Source organism: Syngnathoides biaculeatus, chromosome 9 (genome assembly GCF_019802595.1).
Source record: "Syngnathoides biaculeatus isolate LvHL_M chromosome 9, ASM1980259v1, whole genome shotgun sequence".
Classification (NCBI taxonomy): domain Eukaryota; kingdom Metazoa; phylum Chordata; class Actinopteri; order Syngnathiformes; family Syngnathidae; genus Syngnathoides; species Syngnathoides biaculeatus.
The window spans coordinates 20285952-20295979 of record NC_084648.1 but is presented as its reverse complement, the minus strand read 5'-3'; the positions used below and the strand labels follow the sequence as shown (position 1 = coordinate 20295979).

At 46.9% G+C, this 10028-nt stretch overlaps 1 protein-coding gene across 2 annotated transcripts in view; it reads right to left on the bottom strand.

The window, feature by feature from the left end:
• The window catches only part of adgrl3.1 (adhesion G protein-coupled receptor L3.1), a 139618-nt gene that overhangs the window by 36142 nt on the left and 93448 nt on the right, over positions 1 to 10028 (bottom strand). For both annotated transcript variants that reach the window (XM_061831132.1, XM_061831133.1), the window contains 3 exons: positions 6268 to 6451; positions 554 to 676; positions 264 to 469 (listed from right to left, as the gene is read on the bottom strand). In XM_061831132.1, the coding sequence (XP_061687116.1) occupies positions 264 to 469; positions 554 to 676; positions 6268 to 6451 (513 nt within the window). The remainder of the gene's footprint in view (positions 1 to 263; positions 470 to 553; positions 677 to 6267; positions 6452 to 10028) is intronic.

The window sequence follows — 10028 nt, the reverse complement described above, 5'->3', positions numbered from 1 at the left end:
AGCAGACCCTTGTGGGAACTGACCACGTATTGATTTGTGAAAAAAAAAAAAAATAAAGAACATTGACCAAATTTGTTTTGTCCCGACACTGGCACCGGTAAGGTTGGGCAGTACTTTACTCTATCTTGCATCATACCCGGAAAACATCTTTTCATCTGCAACTTTGCAGGTGACCGTCGGCCACTCGCGGAGACTCGTCACGGTAGCCTGCACATCGCGGCGCGCGGTTCAGTGGCGTTCCAGATGCGGTCGCCCGTACTCACTTGTAGATGTTTGACGGTGAAGATGACGGGTTCCGACAGGTAGACCTTGTTGCTCTCCTTGTTGATGGACGCCGTGATGACGGGCGAGTTGACGATGACCGAATAGTTGGGGTAGACGGCCTCGCTGCTCAGCCGGACGCTGGCGTTCTCCGTGGAAAGGTAGGAGCCCAGGTTCCTGTAGAGGACGAAGGCCATCCTAATCTCACCTGTCGGAAAACAAGACAGAGGTGAGCGGGACAGAGCGGGACCGAGCGGGACCGCCCCGCGAGGGTTCGAGATCGCCTCCTCACCGTTTCTGCCGTGCTGCTTGAGGGTGCTGGCCGACAGCAGGATGGAGTTTCCGTGGAGCTCGGACTGAGGGAACGTCAAGTCGGTGAGGCTCCCGTCCGTGCTAAGACGAGCCACTTCCAGCTCTGAAACGCACACAAAAGTTACACCGGGTGTGTTTTTCTGGCCTCTCTTTCTGACTCAACTGAACTGAACCAGGTGCTTCGCAGGCGTCGTTCTGCGGGCAATTCTCACTCATCCCAAAGAACTAAAAATATCTGACACTCATTAAAGCGAAGTAAATTACATTAAAAAAAAAAAAAAAAAAACAACTGGCAACAACGTCTCCAGGTAGATAATCCTTACATTGTGGGAATCTAATTTGGCCGTCGGAGTTTGTTCGCACATTCTTGATTAGGGCCGTGCAACGTAATAGATAAAATTTCTCATTAACAGCTAATTAAAGCTTTGGTGTATCACTATCTTGGGTTTTGGAGCGATTTGACGATTTACATGTTGCTTTCGGTGTGAAAACAGCGCACGCGTTGAATGAAGCGCACAAGGACATGCTGGATGAAAAGGGGTTGTGGGGGGTGGGGGTGGGGGGGTCAAAGTCAGGTTTTGAAAGGAGCTGAAAAGAAGAGAGAGCTTAGTCAGAGGATTGGTAGTAAAATAGGCTGCAACACGTAGAATCTGTGTAGAAAAGACGCATACAGATAAATGCGCGAGTCCCTCATTGGCGCCAACGCCAAACATTTGGTGTCGAATAAGGCGACAGCAGCCCCGTGTCGAAATGTTACCTTGAACAAGCACAACCTATGGAAAAGGGACCGCGGTGTCGCTGTCATCGCCATGGCAACACAAGATCGCCTTGAATTATTTGCCGGCTGGTCGGGGCAACCACGCGCTTGCGTTTGACTTTGCGGGTCGCTTTGATTATTTCAAATTGCCTTTTGCTCTCTCGCTCCGTTTAGCAGTATAGAAACATCTTGTTGATGATTTTGATTTACGCTGCACGCTGAAAAAAGGAGACGCTTTGTAAAGATAAAATGATTCAAAAGATATTCTTCTCCCATGTTTTCGTTTATACTGATGATATTTTGTTCAGCTTGAAGATAAAGCTAAGATTTATTAATAAGTGAAACACTAAACAATTAGATCCAGTAAGTGTTTGGAGCGATTTTTTTTTACGTTGTTGCCTTAATTCTCAACCAAATAGAAGAAATGAATCAATGTAGACAGTTTTTCTTGAACTGCCATTTCACGCATCCTCAATTTCCACTTTGGACAAAGTCTCATTTTGAATTTCAATGTTTTTTTTTTAAATACACTTTTGGACCTTGTGCTCTTCTGCCGGGAGTCTTTTTCGACATAGCAAAAAAATAATTGTAGCCAATAAATCACCAGGGATCTTATTCCTGAGCTGTTTGGCGATAAACTTCTACCCACTTCGCAATAAGGAACCGACTTCACTTCGGGAAGCTCGTCAGCAAATTTCGGACAACTTTACGGGGGAGGCCAAAATGTTGTTTTCTTACTGTCTCGCTTCAACACCCCGGCCACACACACACACACACACACACACTTTTGCACATCCATCCACATCTCAGCAGGATATCAAAATACGCCGAGGCTAAGCTAATTGAAGCATCTTTGTCATGACAATCCACATCATAAGAAACGCACTTGTTCATTCACGTTATCGCACGTGTGCATGCCGACGCCGCTCTGTTATCCCTTCAAATCACTCGGCTGCCATCGCTAATAATTTATTCATTTGCCTTTTGCCGTCCCTGACGCGTACAGTCAGACGTTCAAAAGTGTCGCACGCCGATCGGGCTTCTTCGGACTCCTGTTGCTCGCTCGCGTGAAAGACTCTGAGGGGGACGAAAGGAAATAAGGATGGGAAACGAGAGGAAGTAGAGAAGCACGACGAGGATTGCGATCGGGCCAGTTAGGAATAAAAAGGAGAGAGATAATCGCGGGGGATCTGCCCACTGGATTAGCTGGCAGGCGAGATTAACGGCATGATTATTTCCTGTTTTTAGTTCTTGGGAGATCCAGTTCGCCTGCGTTTTTGCTCTGAAAATAAAATGGCAGTTGACTCCAATGGAACCTATTTCAACTTGAGTGGCTAAGGAGTAACGTGAGAAGCCCTTTTAGTTGAATGGCGGTGATTTCACTGCCTAGTGATGTGAAAGAAAAACTCTCAGAGCGTCACGTGACATTCCGCCGCCGCCGCCGCCGCCATCAGCCTGGAGCACACACCCCGAGAGTCCTCGCTGGTCGTCATCTGCGGCTTCCTTTCCCTTCCTGCTCCTCCTTTTCACCTCTGATGGCGTAACATCCAAGCGGAATGAGTCCTCGCACCGGGGGTTGATGCCATGTGCGGGAAACGTTAAGATCACACCACACAAGTGCAGATGCGGAGTGGGGGGGAAAACGAGAATGACACTCCGTGCTGGGGGTGCAGATGAGATGAAGGCCGACATACAAATCAGCCGATTAGCTGCACGCAAAGTCAGTTTGTTAGAAACGGGAAAAACCTTCACTGAGCTACCGCGAACTGATGCGAGTTTTGATTTTTCTTCAACATATCACGGCAGATTGATATTGAAATCATTTCCGAGTGTGACATTTGACTAAAGGGGCTGGGGTCACGTTTGTGCCAAAGATAATTCAAAATGGGGTTCCCACGTCAACACAATTAGTTCCCCGGGGGAAGATGGCTTGAAAACTGCGCCCGGAACTGACGAGCAACATCTTCAGCAGCTTCTCTCAGATATAAATTCAGCTAACCCTTCAAATGAATGAGATCCCATCTTAAAATATACATCAAACCATACTTCAAGTATAAAAGTGGCTAAGAAGTATGCAGTGCTGACAAGACATCTTCCGCAGGGTGGGAGACAACGATGGAACGGGGACCAAACCCTACATCGTCCCGTCGCTTTCCCAGGTCTACAATTCGAGGCGGGTCGCGAGCACGGACGCTTTTCGGGCTTTTCACGCTGCCATATTCACGATTTTCTTTTTTTTTCCCTTAGCAGCCGAGTGATCGGAATGACGGGATCAGCGAGGAGAAATGATGGCGGCAGAGGCGAAAAGGCGCTGTGCACGACGCTATAATAACTAGATTTGTTTCTTTTGTCGTAGAAATCTGTGCATGCACGTGTGTGTTGTGTTTGGGGTGGGGGCTGGGGGGGGGAACGGCTGTCTTTGACAAATTCATTCCCTGCTTTGGAAGCCTCAAGGTCATTTTTTTTTCCCCCCCTCTCTGTGCGGTGTTCACTCGGCATAGTCCCGCTTCTGATTGAAGCGCTTCCCTCTGCCTCGACTTTGACGGTTCCACGCCCGCTCAGCGTAACGCACGTGCGCCTGCATCTCGTGCATCCGCTGAGGCCCGATCCCCCCCACCCCCTTGCACGTGTCGTCACAGAATTATTTCAGGCAAATGTGATAATCACTGTGAAAAGCAATTAAATATCTTTATTAAAGATTTACTTTGATTCCGCAGCTCAGGGCGTTAGGTATCAAAGCGAAAAGTATTGTTAAGCAAATTTCGATCTTTTCAATTTGTGCTCTAATATCACGTTACAAGTCCTAAAATTAACAGCGCAAAACGCCTCACATCATCCAGAGTTGCTTTTTTTAATCAACGCAGGGCACCTCCGTGCGATACAAATACTTGCCGTCACGTCTTCCGCGATCCTAGTTGGGCGACTTCCACGAAATCGCATATTGGAGAGAAGGCACGCAGATTTGTTTATCCTGCAGCTATTTCTTTGCTTTTTTTGTAAAGGCGAAGAAGGCATTATGAGGTGGGAAAACACGAGGGTATTTTAGAAACTGGTTGTAAGGACAAAGGAGCCTACCCAAATGATGAGCCAACGCACTCAGCCCACCGTCACATTTTCATCGCTCCGTTGTGGACGCTGAAAGAGTCGCGAAATTGTCGGGTGGCTGGCTTGGTGGATACGGGCAACAATAGATGGAACGGTTGCAAGGGTTGATTGGTTGAGGGGCAGACTGGTGAAATGGTGACAGATTGGTGGGATCGGTGGGTTCGTGAATGAACCCGTGAGGGAAAGAATTCGGCAAGGTGGACTTTGGAAAGGCTGCGTTGTACAGACTGAATTGTATGTTGAGGCATCTGCAGGTGTGGCTTGATGGCTCATGAACGGGTATGTGATGGAAAAATTGTTAATACCAGGATTTTTCTTTTGGACTGATGGAGTGGGTGTGTTTCCTGATGTTCTGGAAAGTTCAAAACTATTTTCTGCACTGAACAAAATACATAAACAAGGACTAAGAAGCATTCAAACAAAACATTAATATAGTATTGGTACCGAAACGTTACGGTACGGATGTCATGTTTCGATATTTTACACCAGGAGGCGGCAGAACAGCGGTGAGATCTGCCGTAGGTGTGTCAGAAGAATTTAAGGTGGAGGTGGGACTGCATAAGGGATCCGCCCTGAGCCCCATCCTGTTTGCGGTAGTAATGCATAGGCTGACGGATGAGGTTAGACTGGAATCCCCTTGGACCATGATGTTCGCAGATGATATTGTGATCTGCAGCGAAAGCAGGGAGCAGGCGGAGGAACAATGAGAAAGATGGAGGCGCGCACTGGAAAGGAGAGGACCGAAGATTAGCCAAAGTAAAACAAAATAAAAGTGCGTGAATGAATAAGAAGGGTAGAGGGGGAAGAGTGAAGCTCCAGGGAGAAGCGATAGGGAAGGTGGACGACTTCAAATACTTGGGGTCAACAACATAGAGCGACGGTGAGTGGGGTAAGGGAGTGAAGAAACGGGTCCGAGCGGGGTTGGCGGAAGGAGACTGGTGTTCTATGTGACAGAAGAAGAAGGGCAAAGTTTAGAAAACTATGATGGACTGATTGGAAGAAACAGGAAGAGGAAATGAAGATGTTGAGGTTCTCGCTCGGGGTGAGCAGGTCGGATAGGATTAGAAATGAGCTCATGAGCGGGAGGGACAGCCAAAGTTGGATATTTTGGAGACAAGGTTCGAGAGAGAGAGAGAGAGAGAGAGCAGACCTCGATGGTTTGGACATGTCCAGAGGAGAGAGAGAGAGTCTGAGGATGGAGCTGTCAAGGAAGAGAGAGCGAGAGGAAGACCAAAGAGAAGGTTGATGGATGTTGTGAGGGAGGACGTGAGGACAGTTGGTGGGATTAGAGAGGAGGATGCACCAGATAGGCTTGGATGGAAAAAGATGGCACGCTGTGGCGAGCCCCAATCGGGACAAGCCGAAAGGAAAAGAAGAAGAAGACACCAGGAGGCAGTAATGCAAGTGCCACGAAACAAAAGACAAGAAGAAGAAAAGCTGCTGGAAGACTTTGTTTGCTTTGTTCAAATGTACAAATTCGAACTGTGATTCAAAGATTTAAAGACATTTAGAATTAGTAAAACCGAGGCACGCACCGGACCGTGACTTCTGCGAACCGTTCGACTACACACTCAACAACACAATCGCATGCGGCCAAGCCGTAGTCGATACTTTTTAAAAAGTGTAAAGCACGTAGAAAGTTGTTGGCAACAAAGCACATCAGCAAAACAGCTCAGGCGACAAAAAAAGAATCCAAATCCAGTTCATCCATTGTCTACCGTCGTATGAATGTAATACGTGAAGCTTTTGTGAAGTGTTAAAAGGCTTTTCTGGGGTCTTTCGACAGGCTGCTTGAAAGTGAGCTTTTGTTCACAGAAAGAAAAACTACTCACGGATGTTGTCAGTCGTCTCCTGCACGGTGTCGGTCTTGAGGAGGTTGTCAGCTAACATAAAAGCGCCGGTCTCCACCGTGTCGAGGAGCAGCGTGGCCGAGTGCAGCTGCTCGCCGGTGGACAGCTCTCGCCACGCCGTCTGGGCTCGCGGCTGCAGCAAATTATTCACCGTCTCCACCATGGCCTGAGGGGCGGCACAAGCGGTAAAGGAAACACTTAATAAGGGAATCCGACCCCAACACTTAGTGCCGGTCCATTAACGTCGCGTGGAACGTTAGTGTTCCGCGACGAGAGCGGTCAATAACGCCAGACGATGGGAATGTTGCGACCTCTCATTTATCATATTGATAAATTACGTTGACACAAAAATGCCAGGGATGCAAATGCGGCATTCCCATGCAGACGTTGCAAAAGAAAGAAAACAACATTAAAAAAAAAAAAGCACACTTTCAAAAATCCCTCGCTGGGTTGCTAAACTTCTTTCCCCCCCGAAGTACACCAACCGTTCGGACAATAAAAACAAACAGCCCAAAAATTAAAAAAAAAAAACACATCACAACAAACTTCTTTTATTACTCACCAAAATGTCAACGAAAGCATTTAATCTACTGACTCATGAATGGCCCAGATAAACACAACATAGAGCGTCCCTGGTTGATCATTTTCATAATTATATGCACAGCCCAGTCGCATCGTCACGTCTCCGGCGAATCGTCTCGCCTCCGCCCGGCACCAATAAGATGCGCAGTCCTCGTTCAAGACGGGCGAACGTCACCATTTTCGGTGCTACTTGTTGCGACGTCACCATCGTGACCTTTAGAGTCCAACCCAGGTTGACAGCAACGAAACCACACCAGAGTCAGTTTGGGTTCCCACCTACACCGGAAAGTTGGTTGACGCTCCATTTTGGATCCTGACCCAAACTTTCAGCAAACACCAAACGAGAGTCCAACTCAAATGGACTAAAAGTGCTCCATTTAAAACACTTGAGCCGTTTTTGTGCCGAAAATCAAGCGAAGCAAACGAGCTGATTGTGGTTTTATGCAGGAGCATCTGTTATATTTCTGAACAAACACTGCTGATTTTGAGTTGGCGTTGCACTGGATGGTTGAGCGAGACGAGGGAAAAAAACAAAAACCAAAAACGTTCTTCGCAATTGTCAGCTGGGTTACATCCAGCCATGCGTAACAGCTTGCAGTTAAAAAATAGGAGCCGGGTAAACGGAAGAGAGGAGCGATACTTATTTTGTCTCCGGCCCGCATTCCAGCTTCATGCTCTCAAGAATTCACGTCCTCATTTTCAGACACGTTTGAAAAGACCCTGGGAGAGGTAAAGAAAGTGAGAAAAGGGAGGAGGCCGAGGGGGTGGGGGAGTCACGGGAGAGCCATAAAACAGTCCACTGCTTCCGCGGTGACAGGCGTCCTTTGGGAGAAGTAGAAGAGCGAATACAGGTGCCATCAGAAGCGTGCATCGCGCCTTCCCATCTGCTTCCTCCACTTTTCCTCTGGCGCTCGGGCTTGTAAAGCAACCTCGATGCAAACGTTCTGCCGTCTCGCCCTTTTGCTGCCCCTCCAGAAGGAGAGCAGGTGGCGTCGTACTAGCGCCGGGGTTGCCGGAAAAAAAGATTGAGTGCCACGCGTCACTTTATTGGCCATCGGAAGGGAGGACGGCCCGTGGACGCAAAAAGAAGTGGAGCGCAGAACTCCCGGGAGCCGAATTTGGATCGGCGCCGTACATTCCCCTTCATCTCCGGAACCTTGAAATGTGTCCCTCTGAATCATGCTTTATTGATTCAAAACAATAACCCATCTCAACTAAAATCCATTTCCATCCTTTTTCTGTTCACCCCCCAAAATTAAAAAAAGATAGAAAAGTTCCGGGCGGAGGTAAAGGCGACGACGTTCGTCGGGGTTCATATGATAATATAACAAGATGGCCGCTAAAATCAATCCGTACTGGTTTTGGTTAATTCATGATGGCTAATCATGTTGGGCATAATCGCATATGAAATGCAGAATTCATAGTCTGATGGCCCGCTCCAGCTAGCGGCTAATTAGCTGCGATGCATGTTGCATGAGTCGCGGGACGCCTGCTTGGAACCCAAACTAATTACGCCAAACAAGTCGAAGTCGGACGTCGCCTCAAGCACGCGACGCGCGCACACGTGCTCAAACGGGACTTTTTTTTTGTTTTGGTTACGGGAACAACAAGCGTCAACAACGTTTCGCACATCAATGAAACGGAATTGAATCAAATCAAATTGGAATCCGTCAAATGTTTGAAAATGATCATTGTCTTCATCTTGCCTCTTAGCACGACCAACGCATCGGGCCAAACGTGACGGCCACTCTGGCAAACAATTTTGCTTTTTTGTCCCGTTTTTTTAATTAATTATTTTTTAGATAACATTCATTATGATTGACTCTTTGTGCCTCATCAACAAAATGCAATGATTTGCCAACACCAAATTTGAAATGTCAATGCTCTATTTTTAGAATATTGCTTCTTGAACTGCCCAAATCTCATTTTTATTGCTATTACTGCTACTTTCTTATTAATATTATTTAAACAAAGGATTTAAAAATAAATTTGTATCGTGTTGAAAACAGTAAACAGCCTACCACTTATTCATTATTCTTTTTTTTAGTTGCAGCCCGGCGGCACGGTGGACGACCGGTTAGAGCGTCTGCCTCACAGTTCTGAGGACCAAGGTTAAAATCCCGACCCGCCTGTGTGGAGTTTGCATGTTCTCCCCGTGCCTTCCTGCGTGGGTTTTATCCGGGTGGGCACTCCGCTTTCCTCCCACATCCCAAAAACATGCAATCATCATGGACTCCACGTGCCCTGCGATGGGCTGGCGACCAGTTCAAGGTGTACTCCACGTCCTGCCCGATGACACCACCCTTGTGAGGATAAGCGGTAGCTGTAGCCCAAAAATGACACAATTGAAAGCCCTTTACTTGAAGTCAGCATAATTCTTCACTAAAGCATCCTTACAGATGTAGGATTTATAATGATTATTTTTTTTCCACGCCGTTTTACTGTATAAATGTTCACATTTTGTGTATTGCGATATCAGCAAAGTCCGACGCGTCAGATGGGAGCGCTTTCGTCCACTTGGGCAATTACGGCAAAACATTTGGGCTTTGCCCACGTGATATCGTATGACGAGTTCAGACGCAAAAAGCAGATCTATCCATTTTTGTTGTTTCTGCAGATTCAGCTCAGAAGCACCAAAAATGGATTCACGCGCGTTTTGCGTCTGAACTCTTCATATGTAGGATCCAGCGTTTCGGCGATCACGGCAATTGTGGTTTCTTGACTGCATTGGGAATTGTAACTGAAAAAAAAAAAAAACCCGTGTGTCTTTTTTTTTTTTTTTTTATTTAATATACGACTTTACAAATGTATGAGATTTGGTGTTGGTGTGCGTGCCGGAGCGTCGACGCATTTGCGGTGCATCATTCTGCTCCACTTGCTGAGCCGATTGTCAGCGCCGGGCTCTGTTTTCCATTCCCTCGTGCTGCACTTTGATGTGTTTCAGATAACCCCCCCCCCCGCCATCCAAGTCTCATTAAACTTCTCACAGCTTTTTTATTGAACTTTTGATTATCTTGCATTTTCTATTCCATATAAGTTTTTTTTTTCATTGAAATGTAATTCTACAGTGCTGAGATTACATCTGCGGAGAAGGACCGGTATCGGAGAAAGAGAGAGAGAAAAAAAAGGTGTGTGATTTCCTTGAGGTCCAAACATCCACA